The sequence below is a fragment of the Manis pentadactyla genome, chromosome 3, assembly GCF_030020395.1.
Source record: "Manis pentadactyla isolate mManPen7 chromosome 3, mManPen7.hap1, whole genome shotgun sequence".
NCBI lineage: Eukaryota > Metazoa > Chordata > Mammalia > Pholidota > Manidae > Manis > Manis pentadactyla.
The window spans coordinates 150,584,504-150,599,184 of record NC_080021.1 but is presented as its reverse complement, the minus strand read 5'-3'; the positions used below and the strand labels follow the sequence as shown (position 1 = coordinate 150,599,184).

At 37.8% G+C, this 14,681-nt stretch overlaps 1 protein-coding gene across 1 annotated transcript in view; it reads right to left on the bottom strand.

Moving 5' to 3' along the window:
• ALDH1A1 (aldehyde dehydrogenase 1 family member A1) overlaps positions 1-14,681 on the bottom strand; it is a 55,375-nt gene that overhangs the window by 22,859 nt on the left and 17,835 nt on the right. The window contains exons 3-7 of the mRNA XM_036893430.2: positions 9,719-9,859; positions 7,681-7,810; positions 5,994-6,055; positions 3,531-3,659; positions 2,086-2,199 (exon numbers count right to left, since the gene is read on the bottom strand). Coding sequence (XP_036749325.1) covers positions 2,086-2,199; positions 3,531-3,659; positions 5,994-6,055; positions 7,681-7,810; positions 9,719-9,859 — 576 coding nt within the window. The remainder of the gene's footprint in view (positions 1-2,085; positions 2,200-3,530; positions 3,660-5,993; positions 6,056-7,680; positions 7,811-9,718; positions 9,860-14,681) is intronic.

The following is a 14,681-nucleotide window of genomic DNA, read 5'->3' as shown; positions in this document are numbered from 1 at the left end:
ATACTTCTTCGGAAGCAGTGACTGTACTGGTTTCTGGAGAAAACAATAAATAAGATAGTGTGTGAGGATAGTCAGCAAAGGAGAGAGACATGGCAAAGCAATGAGTATGCACCATCATGATGATATGCTGCGGGCTGTGGGAACAAAATGCAGAGCTTTTAAATTCAGGATGCTCCTGGGACTGCAGAGAAAAATCACAGGGCTACCACACGGTGGGAGTCAAGATATAGTAGGTGTGGCCACAAAGAAGCAAAAGCCTGGGGGAATGAAAAGATACACGGTATAATCAGGCAGTATTGGGGCAGAGATCGAAGAAATAGAGGAGACCTCTTCACAACACATATAATACTCATGCCACTTACTGAGCACTTGGTAGGGTGTGAGATGTTTTATTACTCATTAGCTCATTCAGTTGTATCCAGTACAACTTGATGAGGTAGCTGTTATTACTCTCATTTTGCAAATGAAGAAACTCGTATTTAGCAAAGATATATAACTTTTGGAAGCCACACTACTAGGAGGGGTGAGGTCAGAATTTGAACTCAGTTGCTTCCTAGTCTCCTAATCTCACGGGCTTGGGGGCAGGTTTAGTGCCCCCAATATACTGTAGGGGCTCAGGGATGAGTCAAAACAACAGGCAGCCATGCTGGAGAGGGGATCAGGGCATGGTAGCCCCTGGTGCAGACTGGGGAAGGGAGTAGGTGTGGGATCTAGAGCAGGAAATATACATGGAATCTCTATGGGGAAAGGTCTAGAATGTTAGGCTGAGGAATTGGTGTCCCCCTGCCTTTACCTCCTCCGCTATGACTTCAACTTGTGACTTTACCAGTTTTTAACAGATTGCCCTATGTGCAACATTTCCAATTACTGTGTCCATGGAATCCTGAATGTGGTATTGGCTTTCCCCTGCCTCAGTTAGGGGTCTATGTAAATTTTCCTATTCTACATCAATAAAAAATAATAAAAAGTATACATATTTATGTAACTAGTTTAAAAAAGATTTAAAAAAATAAGATTTGATTTTCTACCATTTTAGTTCTCTATGTAAATGTTTCTTTATATTGGAGTGGCTAAATAGGAGTAAAAATATTCAAATGGGCCTCTCCTCTCTATCTAGAATGTTCTTCTTCCTTCTCAATCTCCAGAGAGTTAAAAAAAAGGAACCATTCTTCAAAACCCAGAGCAAGTTGCAGCACCCATTTAGACATCATCAATGCTTTCTGCAAACACCCTGATAGCACTCTGCAGACATCTTATTGTCTTATCCTGCCTTAATTCTTACTTGCGTCAGCAGCTTTGTAAGAAGGGGTTATTCTCATTCTTCATCCTCTGTGCATGTACCAGTAAAAGGCATGTGCTATATTTTATGTTGAATGTCTAACAATGTCACTAACCTAACAGACTGACTCAAAACAGTTTTTGTTAGATGCAGTAGGATTTCACCATACTTTTTGCTTTGCAACGATCATCTCAGTGGGTGGGAATCCATTCTCCCGAACTCCACCTTCCAGGCTGATCGCCCTTTCCCTCCTGCCTTTTCTTGCCATGTTTAAGGCTGGAGCCCTGTCTTTTATCCTTCTAGTCAAGCTGGAGCCAGAGAGGCAGAAAAGTTAGGCTGGACCAGGAATAACTTTCAGAGAAGTTGAGCTGCTGGCTCCCTTGAAGAATGTTTGGGGAAGAGAGAGCCCCAAATAAGGAGCTAAGAATGAGGCTCTGCTATTTAATTTTCATAACCTACTGGGTAAAATTACACACATTCATTCAAGTCATTGTGGCCTAATTTATATTTTCTACTATAAACTGTACTAATCAAATGACAAGGTCTAATCAGCAATATTTCTTGTCAGGGAAAGTAATGCACACACTAGAAATAATTGTTCCAGTCCTTCTGAATTTGTAATAGGTATTTCATTTCGTCTCCACTGTATCTGCTCATGTTCTATAAACATGTTTGAAGGCTAAAGTAGAACAAATCATTAAAAAGAGCTTTTGTTTTAAGGAAATGTCGGCTTAAAAACAGTTACATAAAACATGATCCTGACAGCTGCAGAGGCAGCTATTCCTCACTATTGTCAATGATGTTACCTCTGTAGATCCTGTGAAAGCCACTTTGTCTATATCCATGTGAGAAGAAATGGCTGCCCCTGCAGTAGGTCCATAACCAGGGACAACATTCACCACTCCGGGCGGAAACCCTGCCTGAATGATAAAAATTAGAAAAGTTACAATGGAACTGAGAATTTAATTTTATGCAAAAGAGAGGAGGGTGTGGGATCAAAGCTGCCCCTTATGCTAATCTTATGAGTTTCTCTACCAAGAAAGATTCACTTGAGGGGTTTTATTATTTTTATTATTATTTCCTTTCTTGGCCCACTTAAAATAACCTCAAGGGTTGCACTACCGAGGGACTATTTCTCCCTAGGGTAAGTACATATTTGACTTTTATGGATCATTGCCCCAATAATGGCTGTCTCAAATTTCATCATAGTAACCCAAAATGGTAATATATATTAAAAAGTCTGGTCAATTACTCACATAGAAGGAAATCAAAAAAATAAAAAGCTAAAAGGATCTCACATTTTTAGGTTCTAGCTTTCAATTGTTTAGGGCATGCTAACTGGGTTACATATTCCCACTGGCATTATTTAATCGGTAAAATGTTAGGTAAGTACCATCATCCCATGCATGATTCAGCTTCACATATTAATTTCATTCCTTGTTGAAGAATTATCAGGTAGAAAACAGGGTGGCAACTGGGATTGGCACATTAACGTTTCACGTTACTTGCATCGAAATGCCTCGTTTTGACATCTCTTTTGCCTCTTTAAAATTTGAAGTGAAGGATAGTTTTAAGATAGGGGCTCAGATTTCCTAAATTTAAGTTTCTACTGATTAAAGCTTGTTCTTTTAATTTTTGGTAAAATGTGCAGGACAAAGAACAATAAATCATTTGCAAGAAAAAAGGTATTAACACAATGTGGATAGCTGATGAAAATAAATGTCATGTGCTATTTTGCTAGTTTTTGAGCAAGAAGACAAATGCAGAGGAAACCATAATAGGAAAGAGAATACAAACATACCCCTAATGTGGCCCAATATTACAGCAAACATATTGCCCAGAGGCCCCCAGGCCTTCAGATGGACTAGTTAAATAAATGTGAACCTCCAGACCACTATTGGCAGTTATAAACCAGCTTTAACATGAGAGAAAGAAATGTCAACATTGAAAGAAAGCTATATCAATTTCAACATGAATTTACATTCATGAGAGTTGGGCTATAAAGAAACAAAAGAGTGATCTGATCATAAGGTGACTGAAGGCTTTGAGTCTGGTTTACTGTCTCCATCTGGGCAGAGGTTCATTAGGGCTGACTGCCAGAAATCCTAGCCGGAAGCCATGCTAAATATGTCCCCATCACTGGACAGGAGCCATCATCAGATAATGCAGTTTACAGTAACACCAAAAGATATCTTCTAATGTAAAGTAGGACTCCTGAGTTCTTGTGCATATTTTGAGTTGGTAAACTTACCTCTTTTATTAAAGATGCCACGTGAAGAGCAGTGAGAGGTGTTTGCTCTGCTGGTTTGACAATCACTGTGTTTCCGCAGCTAAGGGCAGGCCCTATCTTCCAAATGAACATGACCAACGGGAAATTCCACTAGAAAGCAATATATAACAATAGATTCTTTGTATTGCTGAAGGTCACATTTGCTAATCCAACTTCTCCATTATACACTCCCTGCAGATTCTAAATAATAATTGGAGTAGTTTTGTGTAATCATCTGGTGTAGTTGAATTAAGTTCATTGCTAAAAGCAACTCATAAATGCTAAAATGCTCCAAATAAACTAGAAATGGAGGAATGGAGCTATAAAAATTTATCAGTGTTGGTATTTTGATTTATGTTTCCTACCAGGAAAAAAAAAATCACTGCATGGTTTAGAAATTAAGCCTTACTATTAAACATATAGTAAGTTATCTGTGTTTAAAAAGTGTGATTACTCTTCCCTCCCTGCAGACCATTTATTGTAACTATTTACCCAATAATAATATTTATTAGCATTTATTTCTAAGACATATATCTCCTTAAAGACTAAGAAGTCTAGGATCTGGAGGCTGAGAGGCTTGGTTCAAATCTCAGCTCAGTTACTCCCAGCCATGTGCACTCAGACAAGTTACATACTCTCTGTGCATGACTTCATCATCTGTAAGTGGTGAAAAAGTCCTCTCTGCTTCATAAGGTTGTCCTGAGCATTCATTGAGAAAGTGGGCTGAGCACTTAACAGAGACTGGTTCATCATAGGCATGCAGAAAATATTAGCTATTATTAGTATTCAGGATTGTGTATTCTTGTGAGTTCTATTGGGATTTTTGAACTAATGGAACAATGTCATTCAAAAGATCAATATGGATGCATTTCCATCTTATTGGGATAGAGATAAGTCATTGCCACTTCCTCATCTAAGAGCTGCAGATCACTTAAGTACCTTTCTATTATGGCTTTTTTGAATATGTCAGTTACAGTGAAATCATTTAGACCGTCTCTTATTTGTTGGGCTTTAAAGAAAATCTTCATGATTCTGCTTAAAAGTATTACCTTCTTTAAGAAGAATTTGAAATATCAAAGTCTCTTATCTAAAAGTAGAATGTATTCCATACAGATTTTCCACTGGTTTCCTCCATTGTAATTAAAGATTTTCTTTCAGGATTTGGACACTCTGGTTGATACTACCCTCCAAGAAGTCCCAGTGGGGACCTAAAAAGTGTTGGAGAATGGAAGATCATCCTACATTTCACTAAACTGGTCCTGCAAAACAGATGTGCCAGTGATGCCGGGGTTCTTGTTCACGAAGCCAAAGAATGAGCTTCACAAACACTCAAGGTAGGAGAGCCAGGTACAGGCTTTTAATTAGAGATAAAGTGAAAGGACAGAGCTCCCGGCTCACGCCAGGAGGGGCAAGAGAGTCCAGGGTGGTGCGTTGTCTAGGGGTTTTATAGGCAGTTGAGGGTTTTTCGAGAACATGTGAAAAAAGCTTAGGGGTGTGGACTTATTAAGTGGTTCCAGAATATTTAGAATTAACTTAACACAAGCAACTTCCTCTGATGATTTCTCCCTGAGATACCAGCATCTTGGTCTGGGGGCACATGAAACAAGGCCACCTGCTCAGCCCCCAAGGTGGGCTGAGGTATTGTTTGCTAAAGAGTCAGTTAAGAATTCCTAACTTCTTAACTTCTTGGGTATTAAAAGGCAATCTTATCTTTAAGGTGGAATCCTTCTTGCCTTTTACTTTGTTGCTTATGGCTGGGCCTGCATGCTAAATTAGTTGCCCAGTTTGCAAAATCACCTCATCAGATCTGAAGGAGGGAAGACAGCATGCCTGGGCCTTTTAGCATGCGAGGGTGAATCTTACACATGATTATAAATGATTAGCATAATAAAAACATGTGCTACCCTTCTTTATCTGGGGAATATTAACCGGTCTCACTGAAGAATGACTCCAGTGCTTCATGTTTAACACAGAGTTTTGGTAGGGGGTTTCCTTGCATGTAGTTACACTGCTCTGACTGCAAATATCCTGCCTTGCTTTTTCCAGAGGCCCTCACTCTACTCTGACTACACCCATGGTCCCTGTCTCACCAGCAACGATGACTCTGTTATATACACGTAAAACATGGGTTTTAAAAAGAGTATGTGCTACAGCTTTTAAAAAAACAAACCAAGCATGAAAGTTTAAAATTTACTGATGCTGTGATATTGAAACACTCAAGAGATAAATCAGGATATAGATAGGTTTCTGGACTACCTAATTCATATCCAAGCATTCAGCCACAGGGAGACCCAACTTCAACAGTTACTACATTTGCTCCATAATCAGTAAATATCTAAGGATCCATTTGTGCTGGTGAATGGTTTGTTACCAAATGAAATAGAATTGGAACTCCTTTTTTTTTTTCTTTTTAAAGATCGAGAATTATACAGGAGACCAACTTACAGGAATGATTTGGCCACACACACCAACAGGCTCATGTCTTGTATAAGTAAAAAAGTCACCATCTGGAAAATAAAATACACACTTATAGACAAATGGGCTTGACATCCACTGAATGGTGATTTGGGCTGTTATCAGAGGAAGGTGGAGACAATAATTCAAAAAGAAAAGAACCACATCTTCAACTATTTACAAATGAAAACTTGAGCCTTCAAATAGTAATCTGAAGTGAGAGGAACTGTAAAACTGAGTGAAGTCAAAGCAAAGAAGTGAAATTGAAAAATACCTGAAAGAAAATGTAGTTCTATTACACAGGAGAGCTATTTTGTAGATCATATTGTTCTCAAAGTTTCCTTTCTTTCATGAGAAAGGAAGAAAAAAGTACATGGTTTAAGAAAAACAACTGTTAAGGTTCTGTTTTTGGCAGCTCTAAATTCTGCCAGAAATGGTAGAAACTTTTTTAAACAATATAATTTAAAATGCAGTTAAATTAAAAAATAGTAGAATTAAATAGTTCTTCCTGTCAGCAATAATCCTTTCTTACTGGCTTGTTCTACAATGTTCTTTTTTTGCCTACGAAACAAGAAAGCCAACTCTGAATCCATGGAAAAAAAAAAATGCCAAAAGTAAAAGACACTTCTTTTCAATCTGGACTTAATTCCTATGCTCCTAAATTGATTGAGGCAAACATTTACCAAGGTTCGATTTATGCTTTGGGTTCTGCTCTGTTACATTGGTGCTTCATGTCCTGCTGTGTTCTGTTCTAGTTCCCACAAAAGTGTCCTGGCTATCATAGCGGAAGGTGCCTTATCAAGCTCGATTTGTGCTTTAAATGACTTCTCCCACTTTGTCAAAGGGTAAATTAAGAATTTCTAAAGTGGCCACATTTCTTGGTATCATTGTGGTCGGTCTCACTATCCTCTTTTCACTTCCGGGCTATCACTTCTCACCTGCTGTCTGCTCAGATTAGATTGGAAATGCCCATCAGGGCCAGTCCTGGAGGGGGTTGTATTTGAACAGTCAGTGAGTTTGTAAGAATTAAATCCTACCCATAATATTTTTCAAAGTGATATTTTTTAAATATGCCTATTCTATTATGTGCATACTCTACTAAAATACTAAAACACACATATACACATTCACTCATAAGTTCTTAAATTGGACTATAAACACATTCCTATCTTGCTTTGAAGCTACTTGAAGCAAACCAATGGTTTGTTTAATTAATCTGCTGTAACTATACTGAGTTAGACCAGGCACAAATGATTGTAACTCTCACTGGAGCAAGCAAAGAGGCTTAAATAATTGTGTTACAGAACAAGTTATAAATGCCACTATTGGAATAAAACCCAAATAAATAATTTCAGAAGCCAGCTTTGAGAACTTTGAGCCCTTAGAGAGGCAATTGCCTTAAGTCTGTAATTGTGGGCATGCAAATGTTTTTACTCTATAATTTTCTGAAATATTTATAGTGTTATACTCTGCATGATTATGCTGACATAATTTTAAAGGCCATTTGATGAATTTTAGCAGAACTTCAGGCTTCAGAACTGCATTGTCTCAAAGTCAAGGAGAAAATTAATTTGCCTTATTTGGTTGACAGATTTAAAAAAGAGAGTTTGGAATTATTCAGCTCTGCAGTAATCTCCTCCCCTACTTTCACCTCTAGTAGTTTCTCAAGGCAACTTACCGATCGGTATTGTACGGCCCTGGATCTTGTCAGCCCACCCAGCACAGTATCGTAATGTTTTTATGCAGCCTCCTAAGTCCATCAGATAGGCGTTGGCAAAGAGTTTTCCAGCGTTCATAGACTCCATTGTCTGAAAACAAATCAAACCTCAAATCTAAATGTTCATAAAAATCTTAGATTAAAAATATATAGCTAATATTTTGAATAATCATGTGCAGTACTAGAAATTTTTTTGGAAATGGAAGAAATTCTGTAAGTCGTCTAGTCTGACCTCCTTTTTAAAAAATGGATACTAAAAAAAAAAGAGCTAAAATGACTTGTTTTGATTTGCTTAAAGTCATATAGCAAGATCTGGATAGAAAGGGTAGTAAGATTCTGGTTTCTGAACTCTACTGCTCCTTCTGTTTCATTCTGAGTATCCTCCAGTAACCAGATTTCTAACAATTGGTCACAATTTGATAAAGACACAGCTGGTGAGAGTGGCACCTCATCTCCTTAGTCAAATCAGTATTCCAACAAGATTTCACACCCTTTGTGACAATTTAGTGTCCATGACTGTGAATGATGCCTCAATAACATTTTAAGTATAGCATTCCATCTGCATGTAACCAACCAATTCATACAAACTTAAATGATCCTTGGTCTTTTCACCCATGAATGTTCTTCAGCAGAATTTTTCATCGTAACACTCCCAGGTTTGCCACCATTATCATAGTTATGTTTTGAATGGTCAGGCAGTGAAGTTGGACATTTTCTGGTCTAGTGCTCTAACCATTTCAGGATGACCTCTCTCTTCTTCTCCTGTATTCTTAAGCAGAATTTTAAAGAGCTCTTTGCCACCTGACGTTCTGGTGGGGCAGGAATGTTCAGGTGATAAACTGTGGAAGCTGTTTCTCATCTGTTTATTCAGTCTTCTGTCTCTTCATTATATTGTATGCCATCTCAAAATTTAATCAAATATGATTTTTGCATGCCTGTTCCTTTTGCCCCCTTAAGGTACTGTGCTGACAGAGACAGTCAGCACTCTTCATCCACAGATCGGATAAACAAGGGAAGCTAAGTTCTGACAAATTCTACTTTCTTCCTACAGGACATTTTGGTTAATATAGTTCTATTATTGATACTTTCTAATTCTCCATTTTCATATACTTTGAATTGTGCTGAATCTTTGAGTAATAAATGGTCCTTTGGTGAACTGTAATTGCTAATGTTGATTTTTGTAAAATTATAGGCCTCTGTTATTGCCAGTTTAAGATTCTAAAGGTAGTAATAATTTACTCTGAAATCTGATCTTAGTATTGGTTTGTATTAAATTGACTTCATTGTAATGCGCAATTGAGAAGAAAACAAGGAAATATCTCCCTCACCCATTTTATGTGCTGACCCATCTAAGTCTTAAAATTTTTTAAAAAGGCAGTATGCATAAACATACAATTTTTATAAACACATGAACTGTTGGAATTTTTGTTTAATTTTTGCTTTTACACCCATGAAAAGAACATAATTTAATCAAGAGCATTATGAACATGGACATTTCAGGAAGGGAAAAAGTGGCCTTCTATTAAGTGCCTTGGTGAACTGGATTAAGGAGCAATACATTTATTTTAGAGAAATAGTATGGACACCTTTAACAAACTCTGAGATTTTCCACTAAAAGAGGTCAGTGAGCAAGTATGTTTGAGAAATCCAATGTATTATTCTAGGAGAGTCACTGCATGTGACCTTGTTAAAGGCTCTGAGAAATTCTGAAGTAAAGGAAACAGACCTGTTTTATTTGGTTAAAGTTGGGGTTTATCAAGGGTTAGAATGTAGAATCTACTGTGGGAGTAGTAGAAATCAATAGTCCTAGAGATAGAATGCAGATTTACTACCTGAGAATAAGCTCAGTGGTTTAGTTCCCATACAAGAGCTGGTAGAAGTCTTTTTGTTTTGTTTGTAGAGAGCACGTAGTGATCACTAAAACCAAAGCAACTTGCCAACCCAAACAACAAATGCTTTCAAGAGATCTTGTTACTCCCCCAGTTTGATGAATACTCACTGCCAGGAGCAGACGATCTCTTTCAATTAAATCAGCCAGCTTGTATATTAGCCGGCCTCTCTCTGAAGCATCCATGGTGCGCCATGGAGAGCCGATCTGAAAAGCCTTTCTCGCTGCTTTCACTGCTTTGTCAACATCCTCCTGCACGTCAAAGAGAATTCAACTCAGGAGGTGAAACATATTAGCAAATCCAATGTCAATGACCCTATAAAGCAGACTCAGGCTCCCCAGAAACAGGTACTGTGTCTTCATTAGCCCGAACTCGAGCACACTGTACTAACGCAACTACCATATATTGGAATTACACCTGTTGCCTAATCCTTAGCATGATGAGTTCAACATAGTACATACTTGATTTTCTAGAATAGAAATATAATAATATTTTAATAGTTGCTATCCTTAGAGTGCTTACAATGTATCAGATCATGTTCTAATTGCTTTATACATGTTACCTCATTTAATTCTCAGCAATTTCATAAGACACATTTACTTCCCATTTTACAGGTGAAGACACTAATGCAGAAAGAGAGAGATTTGCCCAAGGTCAATAGCTGAAAGTGGCTGAACTGAGTTTTAAGTAGAGCACGTCTGACTGTAGCTCCCTGGCTTCTCACCACTGATTGTGCTGCTTTACTGACTGGATTACCGAGGGTTCCAGGGAAAGCTCGGGATCTAAACAGCGAGTATCTTCTTGGCTCTCTGGTGGCTCTATAGCCTGTGCACTCTCATGAAGAACACATTGAAGAGTGAATAAGAATTGTATTTTATGACTGAAGAGTAAATGTTATAAACATGGGCTCATTTCTCCTGTACAAGAGGAAAAAGACAGAGAGGCAGTGGAACTGGTGTAGAGAAGGGTCTTATATTACAACCTCTCATTTCCCAGCTGGGTACAAAGAGATCCGTTTCAATCGCTAACTAGGTAACAGAGTGAGTTTTTTATTATTAAGGCACTGCTTAAAACTATATTAATTCAAGCAAAAGTCAAATGATCAAGTAATTCCACACCCAGTCTAGCCTTCTGGCCTCCATTGATGTAGCCTTCACTCACACTGTTTCCTGAACTGGGTTTGTTCATCCTGTTCTTTTCCTACACACTCTACCCCAGCCACTACATTCCCTAAAGCTCCCTGCTCAGATCTCTTCTGAGTGCCTATAGAAAAACTACTTCAGAAACCACCACCTCTTCCATTACTATTTTGTGTGTCTTCTTTGTTCCCAACAAATCAGCTTTTTTTTTTTCACCAAAAAAAATATATATATATATATCCTTAAAGGCATAGATTGTCCCAAGGTTCTTTTGTATATAGGACTAGCTACTACACGGTGTTCCATGAGCTCCACAAATCATGGCTACATGTTAGGCCAGTAGGTTGCAACTTTTTGCAGAAGACTTCATTTCCTTTGAGACTATGAGGCAAGGATTGTCCTAAACTTTTTTTAAGTTACCCACAATTAATTTGAACCCCATTCAAGGATGACACCTCCTAATTTGGAAATCTTGAACTTCAAATTAATATCTCCTTACTTAGGCTGTATTCCATTAGGAAGTCCCGAACGTATGAGTCTGAAAATTAAAATATAAACAAAGTATTTTTACAGCATTTGTCACCACACTAAGATGATGGAGGGGTGGGGGTGGGCGAAAGGAATATTTTAGAAGTATAATCTGGTCTGATTAAGTGATAATATTTAGAAACTATAAGCCAACATTCTTTCCCCATAAAACATCATACATTTGTGTATTTCACTGTCCAACTTTTGAAAGTATGATTTGAGTATAAGCAATAAAATATATACATTATTATTGCCCTTCCTGAGAAATACATATACAGCCATATTTTGGGAATTTGTTAATCACATTGATTGCTTATATTCAGATACTGTTTTATGCCATACGTTCTAATCTTTCCCCAGTCATATTCAGTTTGAAAAAAAAGTAAACCACAAGAATATGAAGTTGCCAGTAAGATCTGTGGGTACCTCAGCTTGTAAAATGTATGCTGCTCTGTGTTTAGACAGAGCCGTGTGGCACAGCTTTCATTTGAATCTTTCTGCTCAGTAATCTGCCATCGGCTTAGCCCGATATGGTTGATCACAGGCATCCTGCTCTCAAAGCTAGAGCATCTCTGCCATATTTTTGAAGCCTGTTGCTATAAACAAAGACCTGGTGGTTATGTCCTTCTGATGATGTCTCCTCCTTTTCTCATTTCTTGTATTTTATCTCACCAGGTGCAGAAATAGAATAATGGTAGTTAATATATAGCTTTGGAACAAAATCACTCAGATTTGAATTCTGGCTCCTTACTTATTGGCTATGCAAACTGCGAGGCATCCATCCACCCATCCACCTAAAGATTTGCTGAGCACTATGTTCTGTAACATTCTTATCCTCAGACTGCGAGTGACAAAATAGTGAAGAAAGGAGATTGGCCTTTTGAAAATTCCAGTTGAGTGGGAGACACATACATCCAAATAGTCACATCATTATAAATCATGAAAAATATTCTGAAGTGAAATATATTGTGATATGACTTCTCTAAGCATCAGTTTTCTTATCTTTAAAATAGGGATAAGTTACCTCATGGAGCTGTGTTGAAGATTCAGTAAGTTAACACTTGAAACACATTTTCCATGTGACAAAGCCATTATGTTAAGTATTCATTAAAGGGCAGCAAGTGCTACTGCAGTTGGAGCCATCAAAACGACCTTAAAATAACTCAGCAGTTCAAGGATATCTTAATCCTTCCTTTCAGTTTTCACTGGCCTGAATTATTTTCGGCCCCTGTTATCTCATAGTGCTGCCAGCCTTTCCAAGTCCTTTCTCTTCTCTTCTCAAACTCTCTTGCCTATTGCTACCAGGATGATCTTCCTCTAATAATTTGCCTTTCGAATATTTGCAACTTCTCACTTTTGCCTAAAGTCCTAAGGCCAAACTCCTGTTTCTGAATTTCAAGGCCCAGCTTTTTTGGGCCCCACTTGACTTATCTCAACTTGTGTTCATATTTTTCTACTCTGTCTGGCCTAACTGCTACTCACCTTTGCTCCTGTAAGTCTCCTTGCCTAGAATGTTCTACCAACACACTCCTTTACTTTTAAAATCCAACATATTCTTTAAGACCTAGTTCAAATATCACAACCTACCTAAACCTTGCCAGACTAATCCAGCTTGATAATAGCTACTAGTTAAAAGCCTATTAAGTCCCAGGCACTAAGTTAAACCTTTTATAACCCCAGTTACTATAATAGTTGCGCATCACAGGCCTGTTTCACAGGGCATGAAATCAACCAAAGTTTGATCCCACATCTGACTCCAAAATCCAGTTTTGTAATTCTGCAAGACTATACTGATGATCTCCTTTGCAATGAATATTTACTACTATCTTCAATATAATCTGTAATATTTCTTACTGTTCTGGGCCTATATAATAGACAGTTAATAGATACATGCAATAATTTTGTTACCTATCTTATCAACTCATCATGTTACAATGATTTTATAGAAGGGTGCTTCTTATATAAATAATCAGCTTATATTGACATTTATTTAATAAATATTTGAATTTATTCCATTATATAGCAAAGTGTGTACATGAATCAAAACTACCAGGCATACTTTTTTAAAAAATTAATTCTAGGACTAGTATTTCTTGCATTTTTATTCCAGAACTAGCATTTCCAAGGGCTTAGTTTTTAATTAACCAGAAAATAATTTGGCACATTAACTTAGATTTGCTACCATCAATAACACTTTTGCCTTCTAGTTTTTAAAACATTCCTTTCTTGAAGTAAGGGACCAAAGCTGAGTGTATGAAGACCATTCAGATGATGATAAACTATCAAATGCCTCTTACAGTGGAGGAAGGACGGAACCCTTCCTTCCCTTCCAGATTGTGCATTTCTATATGGAAATCACTTGGACTCGGAGAAAAGAGTTATCAGACCAGTTTCACTTTTACACCTGTCATAGGCACTTACTTTAATGGACATTCACTTTTATCCCCACCAATTATTTGTTAGGTCATGCTTTAGTATTAAAAGCCATTTTCAGGATTAGTCACTATAGCCCAAAAGAGCCACTGAAGCGAAAAGAAAACAGTTCCCACCCACATCTGAGCTTTGCTTTGTAACCTCCATTTGTTCTTGCCCCTCCTCTTTTCTTTATAATGCCACTGAATGGAGGTATATAGCCCATTGTTAGCTCCATTGTACTCACAAATTAAATCCTTAAAACCTCTTGGCTCATTATCTAAAGAGTCAGCTCTAGAGTATTAGGTTTACTGTGACTATGTAATTTACTAGATTTGTACCTTTCACTAAACAATGTTAGAAGTTACTATACATTTGTCGGCAAAATTGTGAGAATAGCAAAAATTATTTAAAACAAATGTTAGTAGAGCATTCCAAAAAAGAATATGATGACGATGGCTCTGGAAGTTAAGCAAACAGTTGCTTACCCTGAACAGTTTATACCAAAAACAATTGAACTTGAGTGATCAAGTGTCCAGCCAACTCGATTAGCACTGGGACCCGATTTGAAGCTTTGATGAATGTTAATGAGTGTTCTTGATCTACCTTTGCACAGACAATACTGCTTTCCTATGAGTAGGAGTAATTGTCCATAAGCTCACAGCAAATAAATGACAAATATTTCTAAAGCTTCAGATCATCAGTACTCCCTCCCTACACTTTAGAAAGAAAGTAAATCCCACCAGCCATGCCAAGAAAAGGCCTCAGGTTTCACCTGATGGGATTTCATCAGGCACAGATCTGTTTTACTGATGGAAGTAAACCTGGAAGCCAAAGCAAAGCAAGATGTCCAAGGCCCCAGAGCTAAAACACCAAGAATACTTTTTCTTTTGTCAATTACACACTACAAACGCTCTGCAGGCTCCTGCCTGAGTGGCGTTTATACCTCTGGAGAGAGAGAGAGTAGGCAGCTGTCAGGGGCTCAGCTCTGCCT